Genomic DNA, 19,386 nt, shown 5'->3' with positions numbered 1-19,386 from the left:
TACATTGGAGTGGAGAATGATATGGATTTGTATTTATTTTCCAACATTTATTTATCCGCTTAGAGCAGCAACAAGTGGAATCTATAGGCCTGATTTCCTTTTCTTTTCTCCCACTGCTTGTATTGTCTCTGAGAATGTGAAGGAACTGATATGTGCCTACATGTGCCTGTCAGTGGTTGCAGTGATCTCCATCTATGATCAGACAAGGAGACGCAACCCTATCCAGTCTGTCTGTCAGAGAACAGCTGGCTATGACAGGTTTGATGGGATATACTGAGTCAGTTAAGGTCTCTATTAATTTAGCCTGGTGTTAGACAGAATTAGCAACTTGCTATGCTCTGTTGTCAGTCAGTCAACTTGCTGAAGTTGACAGATTGTGTGGATGTATTAATAACGCAGTAGAACTGGTCAGTATTTGACATCCCTGAAATACTTATATTTATGGAGTAAAATTACTGGGTGGTGGTGGTTTTACATAACAGGTTAAAGTAGAAGGTTTGTGCCAGTGGGATTCCACATGGGCTATAGCATTGTTTCTCGAGCTTTCTGTGCTTTTTCTGTGATATAGATTATCATGTACCACTGAGACATTTGTAAACTGAGGTACACATAATACTTTGGTTCTGTTTCTGTTTCTTGGAGGAATAATGTTGATTTTTCTTATTTGATTTTTCCCCCTCACAGTCATTGCTTCGACAGTAGTCTGGGGCAAAGGGGATGGTTTTCTGCAAGTGTTTCCATCATTGCAGGTCAGCGTGACCTTGTATCAGTACATATTAATAAAAAACTATTGAAAACATACTGTGGTCATGCCAAGGCTTTCTCTAGAAATGTCTTGAAGGGTTGAAATTTTTGAGTCTTGGGACGTTTGTGTGTGTGTGTGTGTGTGTGTGTGTGTGTGTGTGTGTGTGTGTGTGTGTGTGTGTGTGTGTGTGTGTGTGTGTGTGTGTGCATACTGGTTTACACTATAATTGCTTGTGTATGTGCCAGTGTGATAAAGGGAAAGTACCTTTCATAAATTATTCTTAATCCTTTGCTATCCTTTATGCATATTAACTGTAAGGTAATGAAGTAACTATTCAAACTGGAAATGAAAATATATCTAAGCACTAATATACTGGTTATGTTTTATTCATGGGCATTCTGGCTGGTCACAACTGTATTGTGCTGTTCATTTGAGTACCACAGAAAGCAAGACTTCTAGGCCAAGCAGCCCGATTCTTTCCTGACTCAGCTATCCTTTGAGCCACAGCTTGCATATGCAGATTTAACCTAAGTGGTTGGGATAATAATTTAGTCAAACAATGGTCTGTGCACATACTTTGCAAAGTGATCAAACAGACAAAGAGAAAAGCAAGCTGTTAGTTTATGTGGCTAAATACCAGGCACTTTTTGTGTTTGGACAGAGACTAAAAAATGCTCTCTACCCCCGAAAGGAGCAGTGAAACTGACCCTAAACCAAACTGGAGCAAGGCTTTGTTATACTACAATAACAATAAGTATTATCCAGACCAGCTGCAGTAATATGGTAATGTATGTATGTGTAAGTACATGCACACAGGTGGACATAATTGCCCTGTTTTGTTCGGCTTTCAAAAGCATCAGTCAAGGTTAATTAATCAAACCGTGCAGTGGGATCCCTGATGTAATCTTTTAATAACTGCAGCATGAGTATAGATTACTGATTTCACAATGCAACACTATTTGCTCACAGCTGTCTAATAAGCCAAGAGCGCACAACAGAGTTATAAAACTGTGATCAGCCAGATCAGTTACGGTTGATACATGTGCGATTGGTTACTGGGTAACTAATATTTAGTTATTACTTGCATCAAAGTACTCATATATACTTGGAGCCTTCCAGCAACTTTGTTTTTCCCTTGGTCTACTTTTTACATCATATTGTATGCTGTACATGTACGATGACATGCGATGACTCAACTACCACCCTGTCCACACATCAGCTCCAGCATTGCCATTGTTCATGCCCTTCCTGTGAAACTCCCTGAGAGAGAAGGCTCTAAGCCATTGACCATTCAATCACCCCCTTTCACCAGTGCTACAGTAACACTTTCATGCACAAACATATCAAACATGAGCAAGAAATCCTGGAACCCCAGCCACACTCACTTCCTCGCACGCAGTCCATCTGAGAATAAAAAAGGGGGCTTTTTCAAGGTCACTGCACATTTAGGGAAGCTCAAAATAGAGTCAGACATTGACAAACCAGGACTCACAGGAACTGTCAGCAGATCCCAAGAGATAGAGAGGAGATGTATTAAGTTCAGTCTGAACCCCTATGTGTTTGTGTATTACAGTAATTACTGCCATACATCAAGCCACAGGAGCAACTGATCTTTTAAGTGCTGTAACGTATTGTATTTAACACTTTAATTAAGAAGTGATGTGCAGCATGCTTACCGTCTCTCTTTCAGTTAATCCAGACCACTGTACAGCATGGAAACACAATGATCAACCCAAATGCACTCACTGACTGCAGAGGAACCTAAAAGTAGTCAATCAACTACTCTGGGGTGGGGAGGGGGGCCTTCATTTATTGAAAAAAGTGTTCCTCCAGCAGTGTCTGATAACAGAAAATTTAAATGGTTAAAAAAAATCTGGTCAAGGGAAACTAGTGCAATCTGGAATTCATATGCATTAATTTAATTTGCATTACTCCATAAAAATGATAAAAGGTGTGATTATGCTGTCAATGTTAACCCTGTGTTGTATGAAACATGACTGCACTGCCCCCTTGTGGTAAACCTAAAAAACAGTTGTTCCACATGATATAAGAAGGAAAAGAAGTGACCAAGCATTGAAATCCAAAGAGGAAAAATTTATTTAAACTCTTAAAAGCAAGAAAATTATTAATCTTAACAAATTGCAACTATTGACGATTGAAAATCTATTTAAACAGATGCATTAAAACATTAAAAGCAATGCAACGTACAGTTTTGATAATTTCAAATCAACAAAATTTTCCAAAATAACATCATTTTAAAAAAACATTTTGCTAGAGTAAATGAAATAAATGTTGGGTTATCTATGATTATCAGAAACAAAGAAAGCAGGAATAAAAAATTAACTGTAAAGCCATTCTCTCTCTCTCTCTCTCTCTCTCTCTCTCTCTCTCTCTCTCTCTCTCTCTATCTATCTATCTATCTATCTATATGCATGTATGTATGTATGTATGTATATATATATACATATATATATATGTATGTATGTATGTTTTTTAATAACATATATGTGATATAGAATTAATTATATAAAGTTATGTGATAACTGAGGATGTGGTACTTTTACTGACATATTTATGGTTCACCCATATGTTTCAACAGTAAAAGTCAATAACAAATGTTTACGAAAACAAACCTCTCATGATAGAGAGATATAATCAATATGTTTTCCATTAAAAAATATATATTGATATTTGCTATTTTGTGATGTTCTCATTCAGAGAAAAATAAACCTTATAGGAAAACGTTTTAACTATATCTAAAGGATGATTTAATGTTCCACACACTCAGATTATGGTTATTATTATTATTATTATTATTATTATTATTATTATTATTATTATTATTAGTAGTAGTAGTAGTAGTAGTAGTATTATTATCATTATTATTATTATGAATATTATTATTATTATTATTATCATTATTACTATTGTAGTTCTTCATTCTTCATTAGATGTTGACTCCACGTCAGCCTGCAAAATACAGTATAGACCTTTTTCAGTCTATGAAGAACAATACTAAGAAATCAATAAATGTATATATATATATATATATATATATATATATATAAATTTTCTACTTACTGGTCCAATAGAACACCTGCTGAGTTGGTCTGGGTCAAAGCTTCCCTTGTTCACCAAAGCTTTTGCTTCACCCTTCATTTCAAAATCTTGGCTGGCAGCTCTAGAGACAGAAACAAGAAGGAATTGAGACATGAAATACAGCACAACAGCAGCAACTTTCTGAGCAGGTATAAAACAAGTTTGAAGTTTTGACTGGCCCATAACGTTAGCAGTGGGTTTGTGTAGAAGAAGACAAAGTTACGCCTGAGAACTGTAAACAACGGCAGAGCCAAATTGAACAAGGTACAAGGGAAATTGGAAAGTGACTTAAATTTCTCTTTGGTAACACGTATGCACATTGACACAGCAGGAAGCAGTCTTACCGTTGCTCTGACAGCAGTGGTCGTCTTTCGGTCTCCTGATCTTTGATCTTTTGATCATCGACAGCTTCCATGTCCCTGATTATGAAGAGTCATTATCAGTCATTATCATTCAGGTACCAAAACCACCTGACTAAAAACCACAGAAAAACCAGACTATTTAACACGCTTGCTCTAAAGTAGTGCATGGACATGCATTGTTGTTGTATATTTAGGTTTAAATTTTTCTGTTTTCATCTGTTTTGTACTATTATAACTCTCTGTTTTTGTTTTTCTTTAATCTTGAACAAATCAACATTTTATTCCTTTTGATTTGACATCAATCCATAGACATCTGAAAAACATATTCATTACAAGCATAATGACTACAATTTAGTAGGTTCCTTAATAATAATAATATCATTGGACACCATTGAAGGCTTTTGAAGGGAATACATATATATTAAATCTTAAATGGATACATTTTAGTTCCCATACTCTACAGCAGGGCTTCTCAATTCGGTCCTACGAGGGCCAGTTCTGCAGGTTTAGACAGGTGTGTTGGAACAAGGATACATTGAAAACCTGTAGGGCCAACGTAGGACCCAATTCTAATAGCCTTGCTGTACAGAATCATCATAAATGCATTTTAAAAATGTAAAAATCACTTAAAAATAAAAACATACCCTATGAAGTCGCTTCTTGTAGTTTCATTGATTCCCCCTGGCTCATCCCTCAAGTTTCTGACGCAGACGTGAGCAAATGTTATGATCAGATAATGATGTTTACTTAACGGGAAAATAAGAACTGACTTAAAAGCTTACCTGTTGATGGTCCTGTGATTGGAGGGACTGCTATTGTTAGAGCCTCTTGTGTTTCCACTGAAAAACGTACATTTTTAAGAATGAAACATTAACTTAATTAAAAATAATTGCTTTTGAACCTGCCAATGTAAAGAAAAACTTGAGCTAAATTTCAAATACTAAATGTGTTACACACATATACAGAAGTACTCCATTCTTACTTTTCAGTCAGCTCAATTCTCTCAGAGCTCAACTCTTGGTTCAGACTTTGAGGCTGAGGGGTTGTGTCATCAGGTTCAGGATCAGTGCTGTGAAGACAAAAGTGGCCTTATGGTAGTTAGATTCTAGGCTGCATATGGTTAACAAGCATGTACACACACACACACACAAACACACACACACTCATGAAAAGGGGTCTGAGATGAATATGTTAAAGCCTAACCTGCAAACAGTTTCCAGTGAGTTATCTTGATCAGTGTTATTTTCACGGTGACTACTTGGTTTCCTGTTATGACAAAGGAAATATAAGACTTCAATGAAACTTCACAGGATGTGCTGATCTTCACTGATCTCTGTTTTAAAACGGTTTCTGTGAGTTATTTTACACAATATCACTGCTATAGTGAGGTTCCAAGTCACTGGCCCCGAGTTCTTGTCCTGTCCTTTTGATTTTATATATAAAAGGGAATTTAATCCATTTGCTTTCAACCACCAATAAACAAGTATAAATAAATGAATGTAATAAAAGCTCCTTAAAAATAGCAGGTTAGTTATATTAAATGATTTAGGCTTTTTTTTGTCCTAGCTTCCAATTAATTTTTACCCTCTCAGCTGTAAAATATATTGCAAACTTTTGAAATTTAAGCAGACAGTATTGTTTAACCTCTTAGGATGCAGATGTACCGGTTTATGTGTGCAAGCCACTCCGTCATGAATTCCCACAATATACACATCAAATGAAAGCTTAAAGTCTCGTCTTTCCGATGATATAAACCATTTTGACACACAACAACCACAGCGCTGACACTAAAGCCTTTTTTACAGAAAAGTAGAAAGTTTAAATGTTGACTTTCCTTACCTTTGAGGGCTCTCTATAGGTCAAACATCAATATTTCCCATTCTGTCTCATTCTGTCCGTACAGGTTAGGTGAGGACAATTTTTTTTTTTTTTCTGTATGTTCTAAAGTGTATAACTTTTTATCAGTAATACTTACAGTGATTCTGATTGCTGTGGGTGAAACTAGAGAGTGTTACCTTTACAAAGAGCCCAAGCCTGTACTTACAATCCAGAGGGTTCAATAACAGCAGTAATTCTAATTTGGAGAGGTCATATTACATGCGTTTTTGCCAAAATGACCCCACTTGATAAGGGGTTAACCAATTATCATGTAAAAATCAGTGATCTCTTGAGTCAGTTCACAGCCTGAAAGGAAATTAACTTTGTGTAAAACCTTACAGGTTAAAGATAAATCCTGTTTAAAATAGGACCAACCTTGTTGCCAGACAGGAGCAGGTCAATATGCATGTAATAAATCCTAAAAATGTTTCTGTATGGTTCCTCCTCCTGACAGAAAGAAGATGAAAGAAACAAACAATAAATGCACATTTCTGAATCTATGAAAGGCACAGTTTAGGTAAATATATGGATGGCATTAATGGTTTATTCTTACAAACAACTGAACTTACTTCCGCAAGCGATACCAGACATAAAGTCCAGACATAAACACGGTCCCGATGACAGTTATCACAGCTGCTGTCACTGGATGACAGATAAAATTAAATTTACTACCTATAATTGATTTAAATAGTTCATTTCTTTAAATCAGTTTATAATATTATCAGAAATTGTGCAAAGCATTACACCAAAATCATCCAGTGACACAATTAAAAGATTTACCTATGAGGCCCCTTTGTGATGGAAAACCACTGGAATCAGAATTTTTTGCTTTGAGATCTTCTGTTTAGGAAATAGAGAAGGAATGATTTATATGCTATATATATATATATATATATATAACATGTTCTCATACAGCTGTGTTTAGTTATGAAAGATACATTTTAAAACGTAATTTCCTCACCTGTAGTTACTGCAAAATACACACAGGTCTCCTTTACAGGGGTATCAACTATGCACTTTACTGTGAGGTTTTGGCAGCTTTTAGTGGTGACTGAACCTTCATCCATTTTCACCACTTCAGAGATGTAGTCAAAAATCAGTTTGCTTGGAACAGCATGGGCGATTTGGGTCTGTTAAAAGGAAAAAGTTACTGTATAAACATATGAAGACTTAAAGCTATGTTAAAGCAAACACTTTCACTTTCTCTTTCTCACATTTGCCTTTTTTTCATTTTTTAACAAACAAGTAAAATGACTTCCAAGTCTAACAGTTGTAATGCAAATTAAAATACCTCATTATTATTGCTGATGAAAATCTTGCTTCCCTGAGGACATCTAAATCTAAACTCGTACGTATCATTCGTTTTCATTTCATGGCAGCTCGTGGTTTTTAGAGAGCAATCTGAAAGAGAATCAAAACAAACCACATAGTTTGTTCTAAACCCTGAAACAACCCGAAGAACAAGGTCTCAAGAAAATAAATAAATAAATAAATAGACAAGTCAAGCTGGTGATACAGGAAGTGAAACACATGATCAAAAACATAGAAAACATGATTTAAAATACATATTAACAATAATAATTTCTTACCAATAGACTCCCCTTGACATGATAAGATAATCCCAAAGACAATTACAGTGCCTTTAAGAAACATTTTATCAAATGTCGGTTTAAACAGCGTTTCAACTAAAGAACAGGAAATGAAACTATTAGGCGTGGTAAGTTATGCCACTATGCTGTGCTATTTCACTTACAATAATGGCAGGCCGAAGAAAAAGTAGTTCCTGATAACTAGATATAATTTAGAGAAGATCTTGATATTATAGTTACTTTCTACTGTATTCCAATTTGTGATAGACTTTATTTGTACCCCAAATCAGTAAAATATTGATATTCTAACTAAAAATCTATTCTAGAACATAAAAGGCGGGTATCGGTAGCATCGATATTTTTAGACATCACACATCACTAGCATCTAAACAGCCAGAGGGGAAAGTCAGGTATTTCTCAAAGAAAGTGAAGTCTGGACACCACAAAAGAGAGAAAAAGAAAAAAACATAGTGTAAGAAAATAAAGTGAAGAGCAGCTTCTTTTTAATTTCTTAGAGAAGTGAGGTACCTGAACTAACACACAGTTTGAGCTGATAGCAGCAGCTGTCTGTAGGGAGCATGTTAGGATTTATTTAGGGACAGCACAGATTGGTTTCAATCAGAAATTCAAATTTAGAAATAATCATTTGATTTTTGTGGACCTCGTGACAAAAAAAGTTACACTTTGCATCAATATTTTAGCCCTTTCCTATTGATCAATCCTGACATCTGGTATCAGTGGATTCCTTGTAATTTCAGGATTGTGAAGGTGCAACTGGAAAAAAGTTATGAAAAAACTGAATGCACCAAACCCCATTGTCTCTAACGTTGATAACAAATGACCTTTTCAAATTAATAAAATAAATAGGAGGAGAATTCCCCATCTTTAGGGCCACAATCAATGATGAATAAGTAAAAGTCTGATTATTATATCGCCTAATATTGGTACTTTTGAGTCAGATTTAATACCATATTAAAAAATATCTAACCTGGAAAAGGGGCTGTCTTATAATTATTATGGAATTACTTCATTCAGCGCATTAGTTAGGGAAAAAAGGGACATAAATCCAGGAGTTGCCCAGCCTGCTTGTTAAAAGATAAAGAATAGAATAAGTTTACAGTCAGCCAGGAGGTTCAAGACAAAACATGACTCGTGTGTTTGTTGGCGTAGCCTAGCAACAGGTTTGTAGCATAACAATAATTTATGTTGAACCTCGCAGTAATACTAAAATTGCATTATCTCAGTATTAGCAAAGCTCAACATCATGAACCACATGGTCCTCATTTTCAGACACAGCAGCAGCAGCAGGTACATAATCATGCCCAAATGATCATGTGGATATGAGACAAAATGAGCTCATGTAGGTAATTAAGTTATTTAGTTTACAGTCATCTGCAACTGATTCAAATGAAAAAATTTAAGTAACACATCTAGTTTTATTCTATTATATGTTGTGCCATAAGTAGGTTCAGATAATATTGTATCTATCTAGCCTGTATGGGGTCTATCATCCTTGTAGCAGAGAGAGAGAGATAGAAGATGCAAGTAAAGCAATGGGAAGTGAAGGTTGCTCTGAAGGTAGTAACGAGGATGAGGAGACGAAAGCAGAGAAACAGAAAGACGGTGAGAGGCTGAGTCATGCAGGAGAGTGTCTGCCAGATGCCATTTAGACACTTAGAGGTAGACTAAGTTTATATTTATTACCTTTGTCTTATATCATGGAAAAAATGCATGGGAACGATCAATCAAGTCCACATAGGGGCCCACCAAGATGGCTTGTACATAGGGCCCAGAATTTTGGGCTGCCCCACTGTGTGTGGAGGTGTGTTTAAGCTTAGAGAAGCATTGCTGTCATCGTTTTAGAATATCATCACCTGGGCATGTTATTTCAACAGGGCTTCTATTTGATTCTAAAATATAAAGTTAAGCGGCAGTTCTTTAAGGACTTCTCTTTCTTGCCAACTTTCTTTCTTCCTATCTCACGTTTCATTTCCATGACTTTATTTTTATAACCCTGCTGAATGTTTATGATGTTTACTCACTGGGCCGTGTGTGTTCTTGTGGTTGTACATGCTGGTAAGTGATCTTTTCTGCCCTGTTTAATAAATAATACCAGCAACCCACTCAAAGAAATTCCCTCAAACTCTGTTGATGACTTTAGCTCAGTCTGTCCATCAGTCTTTCATGTCATAAACATTATATCCATCTGCTACAATCTGGCTAATGTTGTTAAATACTAATTATTTTGGAGAGTTCCAATATTTTATGGCAAACTTTGTGAATGAATTACTGTAGTTAAGTTTTTAAACTATCCACAATAATAATTTGAGTGCTAAATATCAAGCTTAAGTTTCCTACTAAATGCACCTGTTGTTTTACACACTAAACACAAGGGGAGGCCCTTGTCCTATGGGTCAGACACATAGGTCTACATCTGCTCCCATGCTGCTGCCAAGTATGGAGTCATTTATTGCAACAGGATGTTTTGATCATGGATGAATTCTAATGAGTAAGAATTTTATTTGCGTTGTATTCTTGTCCTTTCAGAGACAGTTTGTGGACAGAAGGTGGTAGCCCTCACAATATATTGTAGGCATTAGAGAATAGAGGCCTCCTATTACTCAAAGAGGCCTCTGTCATTCCTCTTCCATGCCAATACACAGGCAAATTCACACACAGTGCAAAGATAAAGCAGAAGCCGCTATGGTCCGGCATGCTTCATTTAGACTGCATCTTCTCTGGTCCATCGAGAAAACACAGACCCTATTCTGTGCCACTCAACAGTGAACAGTGTGTCTCCTCCACACTGTCCATTTTTTTTATCTCTTCGTCCCTCCCAGTATCTCTTTAACCCTCTTACATAGCTATAATCCACCATAGTTAATTAAAATTGTACTTCCAAAACTTACTATCAACTTTCAACCTTAAATTGGCTTTAATGTGGGGGCTGATGAATTGACCTCAAGTTCAAAGAGATTTACTTTTTCAAGTTTGGTTTGACTGATTACTTCTGCCTCTTGATCCTTAAATAACATACTAGATGACAGTATCACAACAGGCATGTATGAGTTATAAATTAATTTGGCCATAGTTTTTCTGAGGGGAAAGCTGTCAGTAGTAGACTTGTCCAACTGTTTGATCCACTTCCACGGCTATAAAGTGATGGTGGGAGGCTTGGCTAATGTGCCATCTCCCCCTGATATCCTTGGAGTCTCTGTATGAAGAGAGGAGAGCAGAGATGACCCAGAACAGGCTGAAAACTCAAGGTCAGGAACATGTGTGTCCCATGGCTACCACTTTTAGGTCTGAAGCCTGAGTAAATTCTAAACAGTGTAAACAAAACTTTTAGGTTAAATAATTGCAGTTTTACTGCCCTTGTGTCTTTTCCCCATCTGTCTCATTTCTTCCCTTCTTGTTCTGATCATAAAAACAGCAATGAGAGATAACCCTCTCTCTTCCTTTCAGGGAAGAGGGTAATTTTTGTTCACGTGTAGCACAGTTTTGCCACAGGTTTTTGCAAAATGTTTTTACAAGAAATTTAACTCCCATTGAGTTAGTATTGTTCCTTCTTTTTTATTTTTATGAACCCCAGTGTTAAACAGAACCTGACTGCACTCTTTTGGGTTTTTCAGTTTGGGAGTCAAGCAAAAGGGAAAGTTACATCCCAGGAATCCTGAGTAGGTCTAAAACAATAGTGCTGGCTGCTCAGTTACTCTGCTTGGATTACGTTGGCAGAGCTTCACAACTGGTGCAGGATAACCCAGAATCAAGTCAACTGCAACCAGAACAGCATACAGGAGCCAGGAGCCATTTCTAAGAAAACTGTATTGTTTTCAGACACTTACAGTCCGTATTTTGGCTTTTTCTATAGATCACACAAATCTTATGCTATGATATAAGAGTGTTTTCCATTTTCATGTAGCATCAACCTTAGATAAAACAAGAACTGAGACAGCTAGGGGGGTTTCGAATAAATGATCATAAGAATAATCTGTCATTCTGAGTACAATACCAGAGTTTAGACAAAAAGCAAACTGCTGGGACTGTTACAGAACTTTGGTCTGTCCAGTTGGCTTACTGAAACAGCCCAACTTTGATATCATAGATGGTTATCTACAAACTGGCAACCTTGAAAGCCCACCGATACCAAAACATACTTACACAAATGCAGGGACATGAATCATGCTATGTGGCTACAGTACTTCATGGTACATACATGCTAATAAATAAACAACAAATAAAAGTAAATCAGTAAGTTTGATCCTTTTTCCTCATGGCTGTCACTGGAGTTTAGAAAACCACTGGGCCTCTCACAATACAGTGCACACCCCAACCCATCTACATTTCCTGCAGTCCACACATATTAAAGCCCCTTCCATAGTGAGCCGGCTCTCCCCTTCCAAAACCACAGCTCCCCTTTCCAGAACTTGGTCAGTCTGGGCAAAGCAACCTGATCCTGCTGAGAAAGTCCTATAAAAAGAAGCAAACAAAACAATGCAATGAAAAACACCTCTCATCCCCATTATCAAACATAAAATGTCTGACAGATGTTTGCTAGCAGATCAATCCCTGCCCGACAGTGTATCAGTGTTGTAATATAGAGCATTGGTGAGGCTGCATTAAGCTATGACATACATTCATATCACAGCATTGAAGAGCATGTTGCACAGCAGCTTTTGCTCACATGGTGCTGAGGCACATATTGCGCAACTTGGATGGCCTCTGTAATCTGTTTTCCAGTTAATTCTGCTGAGAGGGATCTCTGTCAGAAAGCAAACATCTCTGTTTGAAGCATGGCCTCCGGTTCAACTTTTGCTTTCACTGTATGTTTCACTCTCCATGGTTTTCTCTCTCACTTTCTCTCTCAGTCCATTCTTAACTCCTTTGTCTTCTCTTTGTTTCTCATGTATTTCTTCTCCCTACACCCCTCCACCTCCCATCCCATGATTTGTTAGTGAAGTCTCAGTTTTTGGCTGGGCAAGCCCAGAGTCAGCGTGTCTTATTACAGCAATCCTAGCTCTCTGATAAAGCCATGTATTGTGAAGGATAATCCCACAGAAACAATCAGGATTTTTTTTCATATCCTGTTTTTTGTTATTTTTGTAGTCTCACACAGTACATAATGAACACCCACACACACACTAATACATATAAACATGCACATTCAATGCAGCTCAATTCAGAAACACATCTATTTGTTCAGATACACACTATTGCATTTACAAGCGCTGGCATGCACTGCACACTTAGTGGATTCATGAGAAAGTATGCAAGAAATTCAAATCAAATTACCCAATTTTTTTACAAGCTGCTCTTTGTGTTCAGTGTTCTTCCTGTTTTTGCAACTGACTGAAGAAGAAACTGACAGGAGTTTTAGTGAACAGTGTGTTTTAAAAGTAAGTTTCTTATGAATGCAAGTATGTCTATCAGTGTAATATTGTCGAAGCAGTCCTTGTGCAGCTCTTCACACCTGACTGATCCCTATTGTTAAATAAACAAAGACATGGTTTAGTTGAGCTGTGAATCAGAGGAGAACTCACCTGAAAAACTGGCAAGAGGAGAAAGGTTAAAGAAGCAGGATTACAACATGCTGAGAAAAAAAGTCAATAAACAAATTACTCATTAAAAACCGGTGTGTCACTGGGACAGTCATTTTGATATATAATGGCACAGAAAGCAAGCAACATAATTAATATCATCAGTGTGTCATTTAGGTGCCCGGGTTCTGGTGACTTACTGGGGCACACTAATTGAGTAGAGCCATTACGTGGATTATTAGTTCCACTTGAGACTTTCCTGCTGTTAAAAGCCAAAATATCTGCTGCAAAAATGAAAAAAGACCCCTGCTGAGATGCTAATTTGCGCTGTCAACAAGTCAGGTTCAACCACATCACCTTTTCAATAACATTCTTTCCAGCTGTGGGCAGATGTTCACCGTCTAGACAAGTAGATAGCTCTGTGGTTCTTGTTCTGGCATTGTCTCCCTGTCAACACCATCATTCCTCATCTTCCAACAAGAGGTTTCCTCCTCTGTTTTTTTCCGCTGCCGTAATCTTTTACAAAAACCAATGTAAAGGAGGAACATAATGAAAGGACAGAGAGAACTGGTGAAGCTGTAGCTGTCTGGCTGACATTGTTAAGTGATGACAATGATTGACTGTGTTAGAAGTGGTTAAAATCAATCTGTTCTCCAACATTTTCAGGAAAATGTTTACTTCATGAGACAAATAAGAATAGAAGAAAGGATAAGTATAAGAAAAAACTCTTTTGGTAGGCCATTGTTGCTATTAAATACAGTATCAACTACTTTTAGTACTGTACTTAGTGTGTTCATTGTACCAATTATGTTCAAGCTTTCCTTAGCAAGTAATGTTAGAGGATCAGCATTACACACATCAATTACTCACTAGTTCAACTCATTCATATCAAGAAATCAGAGGAAAATTGCCAGTTGTTGCAGTGTGCATGCTGCAGAAGTCAACAGCAGTAAGCTACCATCATACGTACATGCACAGAACATAGATAAAAGGATATACAAACACACACACACTGAAATAGAAAAAAATTAAGCCTGGACTGTTTTTAACACTTCTGCATACTACAACAATGCTTTCCACCAGCTCTAAGTGTATCACAGGGTCCTTTCCTCAATACTGTAGGTTTTTAATTTTCATACAGTTGACATCACTGACACTTTATATTACATTGTCATATGTCACCTTTATGCAGCCGTAATCTCTGTTTCATATACAATGATTGTTTTTCATAAGTTTCTTTATCAGTATTTCACATCAACACCACGCAGTAGAGGGTGAAATAGGAAATGCAGGATGGATATTTGAGAATGTGCTGGTATGTGTAAGAAAAGCACTGATACTGATCCTTAATGACCTCTTAAGTGTACCAACATTTTAAAAATTATTTTCCTTTAAACACACACACACACACATACACACACACATTTTTAGCTTGGCTTATTACTAACTTTTATTTAATGTAATCACTTTTAAATTCATCTATATTTCCCTTTTACTTAGTTATTAAACTTAGCCTTTTATTTATTTACTTATTTATTTTAATTCTGCTTTTATTGGTCTTATTTGTTGCTACAGTTTTAGATTGATTTGAGCTTTGTTTTATTTATTTATATTTTCCACTCCAGTGTTTTCCTCATAGGGGTTCTCTGCATTGGGAGCTATGCCTGCTCTGGCTGCGTGGTCGTTGCCATGGGGATTGTACTTGTCAGGGTAGCTGGTGCCCTGCACTGCAGCCTTATGGTTGTGGTGTGCACCCGGTCTGCCCTGATTTGGGTCATTCCCATTGTGATGACCATTGTGGTCGTGGTTTAAGTTGGCTCTTGGTGTGGATGGACCCCTAGGATGTTGTTTCCTCACCTGGTGCCAAGACATATGCTTGTTTATACAGTTATTTCTTATTCTGACACAGTTCATTTTCAAGTAGAGTCCATTGTTGGGAGGTGGGACCCAATGTCTGTTTAGCTTGTATGTGAGAGAATATGATTAAGTGTGTATGCTTTGATTTGTTTTATGATACACTATGGGTGTGCTTGTGTTTTTATTTTTACAGTTTTTTTTAACATGTAAAGCACATTGTGCTGCTCTTATACATGAAAAGTGCTTTTCTTTGATTTGAAATCATAAACATGTTGTCTACTGGGGAAAACACTGACTCATTGTATAAAGCAGGGGTGCCCATGTCCAGTCCTTGAGAGCATCTATTCTGCAACTTTCAGAGGCATCCCTTCTCCAACACACCTGAATCAAATGAATGACTCCTTACTAGGCCTCTGCAGAGCTGAATGACATGCAGATGAGGGAATTCAGCCATTTAATTGAGGTGTTTTGGAGAAGGTATGCGTCTAAAAGTTGCAGGATGGTAGATCTTGAGGACTGGACTTGGGCACCCTTGAAATAAAGTGTAATGCTGTTAAATGGTCCAGCATGTTTTCTATACACTGGTACTGACAGCTAGTTTTAAGACCAGCTCCTTAGGTTTGACGAGTGAGCAGTCTGATCCGATGTGATGTATACAATCAACCTTTTAAGCAATGCAAGTGATAAATGGAGTGTTTTCATGATCCCCTGTGTGTACTAACACTGGCAAAGAGTCATGTCACTATTATATTACCACCACATGTGAATGTGTTGTTGCCAAGGTTTAGCTTGTTGACCTTGGAACTCAGGATCCTCCTCCCACCTCTTCTCTGCAGTCATCACAGACACCTCACAGGTCCTCGTAAATGTTTTTATTCCCGTAATTTTGTTTTTGGATTCCAATCTACCGTCAGCAGGCTACAAGTTATGGCACAATATGAACACAAATAAACATTCACATAGAAAGGGATCTTCAACATCTGTTATCACTCAGACTGCACTACAAAAACAAAGTAGTTTGGTATCTCTGCTGACAACGTGACCTGCCTAGTTCCTGATAAACAAGCTTGCTTAGTGAAGAATGTTATGTCAAAGTCCATCTTGCTTATGATTCTTAGTAACATCATTACCTGTGAGTTTTATAGTTCATTGTAAAAAGCATTTTAAATGTGTCTTCTCCTGGTTTGTTTTATGTTTGAGAAGAAGACAAAGAACAGGATCACTGTTCCTCTGTGAAGAAAAGCTACAGAAAGGCACCACGTCCTAAAACTTTATGTTTTATAAACACATATTGCAGTCAGGTCTTATCAGATGACCTTTACTCTCGTATTGCTTAAACTAAACATCTCAACACCCATGTAAAGGCAATAACATGGCCTTTAAATGATGCCTTCAAAAATCACTGCTGCTTTATAACAAATACACAGCGTACTCTCGAGTCTGTCCTACGTCCTGTTTCTGCAGAGTCCAGGGAATCTTATCCGATCCCCTTCCTTCGTTCATGTCACTATTTCAACAAGATGATTGATCAGTCCCATCATCAAATAAAAATGTTTAAGATTTTCCATGTACATCAAAAAATTTTGCTCCATTCTTTCACTGTGGTATATTTGTGGGTTCTCATATGCAGTGGTTGTTGTATAATATATTTTTAGTGAGTGCTGATGGTTTTGAGATACTGGTTTTTCAATGATTTGCAGAAAACTGGACTCCTATAATACTGATCACAGCACTGCTTTGAATTGGAAAGTGATGCTATCATGCTGTTATGCTGGGTACATACTGTACCAGACAAAAAGATAGAAACGCTTGGACACACATACACATTTGTTTTCTAAAGTTTGAAACGAATAAAATGAATGAATGAATGCATGGGTACATCCAGATGTTAAATTGTGCTGTCCCTGGCTGATAACATGGGTAAGTTGTTTTCCCCCTGATGAGTATTTGAGAAACTGCACGTAACTATGTAACTTGTGATTTTTAACCAGATAACCACTGCCTGTTTTTCATGGATCAGTTTTGATAGAATTTTCTTTGTTCCCTCAGTGAGTCAGCACATCCTAATCGCCAAAGAGCAGAGAGAAAATGAAGAAGCAGAATAATGATTATTTATGAGGCAGGAATATGCTAAACCAATGATTTTTCTTAGATACTCATATTAGGACACAAAGTACCCACTTGCTGTCCTAATGCCTACAGTTAGTGCACTCCAGGATTGTCATTACTGTAGGAGATTTATAAAAATATGCAAAGCAGTGAGTCTGGGGGAGCACGCCTGAACTTGAGCATGCTAAAGAAGCCATTAATCCTTTTTAATTCGATTAAGAATTGGACTACAGCTGGATAAGAGGCCAGCATAGTTCCAGTGAATAAGTCTGTAATTCCTAAGAGACCTATTGCAAAAAGCCCTTACTTTATGAAAATTTACATGCAGGGAAATTTCTTTATCTTTTCAAATATTAACCAATTTACAGCTTTTATTAGCAGTAGTGTACAAAGATATGTTGTATTAGGTAAAAACTATGGGAGGGGGGGATTAAATTGTCATTAAAGAGCTTTTGTTACATCAAACAGTGGCAAGGTTTTACTCAGTCTTTTTCCATACCTGCTGTATCTTGTGGAGGGTAGTGGTGGGGACTGTGGGTGGAGATAGGACCTTTGAGGTAAGTTTTAAAAATAGAAATTAGATTATCTACAAATGCCTGGATGATTTTATCACCAGCAGACAAAAAAAAAACAACAAAACAAAACAAAAAAAAACACTTGGGATGCACAAATTCTTCACACATGAAGATGTGGAGCTGAGCTACGTGCTTTCCCCTGCACAGTTATCTGTGTTGATTTCCATCAGCGCTAGCATCTGCCCTGCTATTTCTGCACCTGTCCAGCTTCACAAAATCATAATCTTATCGAGGAATTCCCCTATCCCCTAAGTTGACGTATGGAGGAGGAGGGGGAAAAACATGGCTCTAATTTTCTTTCACAGTGAAGCATGCACAAATTAATGGCTTTCACCTGTTCAGATAAGAGTTCAAATACCCCCACATTTTAAATGAGCACAGTGCTGAGCTACTACTCCTACTGTGTGCACAATCACATCAGTACAAATAGTGAGGCCGTTCTTTCTCAACCCCAGTAATCTAAACACAGAGAATCTGCCTCTGCTTGTTGACTCCTTTCATTTTCACTCGGGTCAGTTAGAGAGGAGTGCGGCAGACACAGTGTAAACGAGATGTCATGTTTGACAGGGTGTGTAAGCTGAGTTCAGTTGAGCCTTCTTCTCACTCAGCTCATTCACACTCAGCTAAACATACGACAAAAACAAGTATTGAAGTAGACACAGATAGACAAGAACCTGTCACACAAGTACAGGCATATTCACTGAAATGAAACACACCTCCTTCACTACAATATTATGAAACTAAAACAAAACTGGGATCACATTCCTCCCCACCCTGACACCCCACACCCTGTCCCTGATCTGCCCCAATCTGTTCTGCCAATTTCTGACGCTTTCTCGTCATTACTGGATCACTTTCCCTGCTCCTACCCTTAGTTTACAGTCGCACAGCCATGGACAAGCCTCTCTGTCCTTCTCATTTTGCTCGCTTGTCTGATCTTGCCTCCTTTTTATTCCCTTCTCTGAGCCTGGAAGTGGACTGCAGAGAGGAAAAACAGAAAATAAAAGAAAATGCCTCAGACGTCCCAACCTGTATCGGGCTAAGCATCTCCATGGTTGCATGACCCCCCAAAACAGCCCCTCATGCTCCACTGCACTTGAAAAGGAGTGCAGAGAAGGGGTAGAGCAAGGAAGGGTGAGCAGGAGAGAGAGAGAGCTCACACAGAGGAAACTTAAAAGACCACTGGAGTAGAAACCTCCAAACACAACATGTGCTTATATCACTTATAAGTCCATTGTTTTTGTTTTATTTCAACTCAGATTTCTTTTCTAGTCCTCATAGGGTTAGTGTCACAATCGCATGTGTAGAAAAAGACTGATAACTGACATACAAATTACATAAAAAACAGGATGACATATGACAGTGAGGTTAAATATGTGTATGTCATGTAGGTGTGTATTCCTTTAGATGGAAAACACAACATTGGACAAAACACTACATTAAAAAAGTAGAAAACTATATTTAATAAAAGACAGATTTCACAAAATGCAAAAAAAAAGAAAAAAAGTGAAATAAAAAAACAAAATGAAAAAAACTTTTTGTCCTATGAAAAAAAAGATTCTGTTTAATTATGTTTTGTGCAAGGTTATTGTGTTTTTCTTACTGTATTTTTCACTTTAAGGTCACCATGGATTG

The 19,386-nt window shown here is 37.4% G+C and overlaps 1 protein-coding gene across 7 annotated transcripts; it reads right to left on the bottom strand.

The window, feature by feature from the left end:
* Positions 1-3,149: 3,149 nt before the first annotated feature.
* Positions 3,150-19,385, bottom strand: LOC121652876. 7 transcript variants are annotated; one of them, XR_006012702.1, is made up of 14 exons: positions 7,674-7,802; positions 7,376-7,485; positions 7,046-7,214; positions 6,865-6,924; positions 6,654-6,726; positions 6,460-6,531; positions 5,410-5,472; positions 5,189-5,275; positions 4,989-5,045; positions 4,851-4,907; positions 4,189-4,263; positions 3,827-3,926; positions 3,623-3,715; positions 3,150-3,580 (listed from the first exon to the last, which is right to left on the bottom strand). XR_006012702.1 is itself a non-coding variant. In XM_042006010.1 (13 exons), exons 2-13 carry the CDS (start codon positions 7,451-7,453, stop codon positions 3,683-3,685), a joined length of 924 nt encoding a protein of 307 aa, XP_041861944.1. In that variant the 5' UTR covers positions 7,454-7,485; positions 19,355-19,385; the 3' UTR covers positions 3,150-3,682. The 7 variants fall into 7 exon arrangements, 6 of the variants coding, with proteins under 6 accessions (XP_041861944.1, XP_041861936.1, XP_041861894.1 ...); XM_042006010.1 differs by lacking the exon at positions 7,674-7,802 and adding an exon at positions 19,355-19,385 and having other exon boundaries at positions 3,150-3,715; XM_042006002.1 differs by lacking the exon at positions 7,674-7,802 and adding an exon at positions 12,966-14,594 and having other exon boundaries at positions 3,150-3,715.
* Position 19,386: the final 1 nt, after the last annotated feature.

Source organism: Melanotaenia boesemani, chromosome 2, assembly GCF_017639745.1.
Source record: "Melanotaenia boesemani isolate fMelBoe1 chromosome 2, fMelBoe1.pri, whole genome shotgun sequence".
In the NCBI taxonomy this organism is placed as follows: domain Eukaryota; kingdom Metazoa; phylum Chordata; class Actinopteri; order Atheriniformes; family Melanotaeniidae; genus Melanotaenia; species Melanotaenia boesemani.
Note: the sequence above shows the minus strand (reverse complement) of the source record. Positions and strands in the feature narration are given on the sequence as shown.

Coding starts and splice junctions, on each gene's coding strand:
- LOC121652876 (XM_042005960.1), bottom strand. CDS start 7,737: ATGTTTCTTAAAGGCACTGTAATTGTCTTTGGGATTATCTTATCATGT. Junction 6,727..6,864: donor ATCACAAAGGGGCCTCATAG/GTAAATCTTTTA, acceptor TCTGTCATCCAG/TGACAGCAGCTGTGATAACT. Junction 5,046..5,188: donor AGAATTGAGCTGACTGAAAA/GTAAGAATGGAG, acceptor TACGTTTTTCAG/TGGAAACACAAGAGGCTCTA.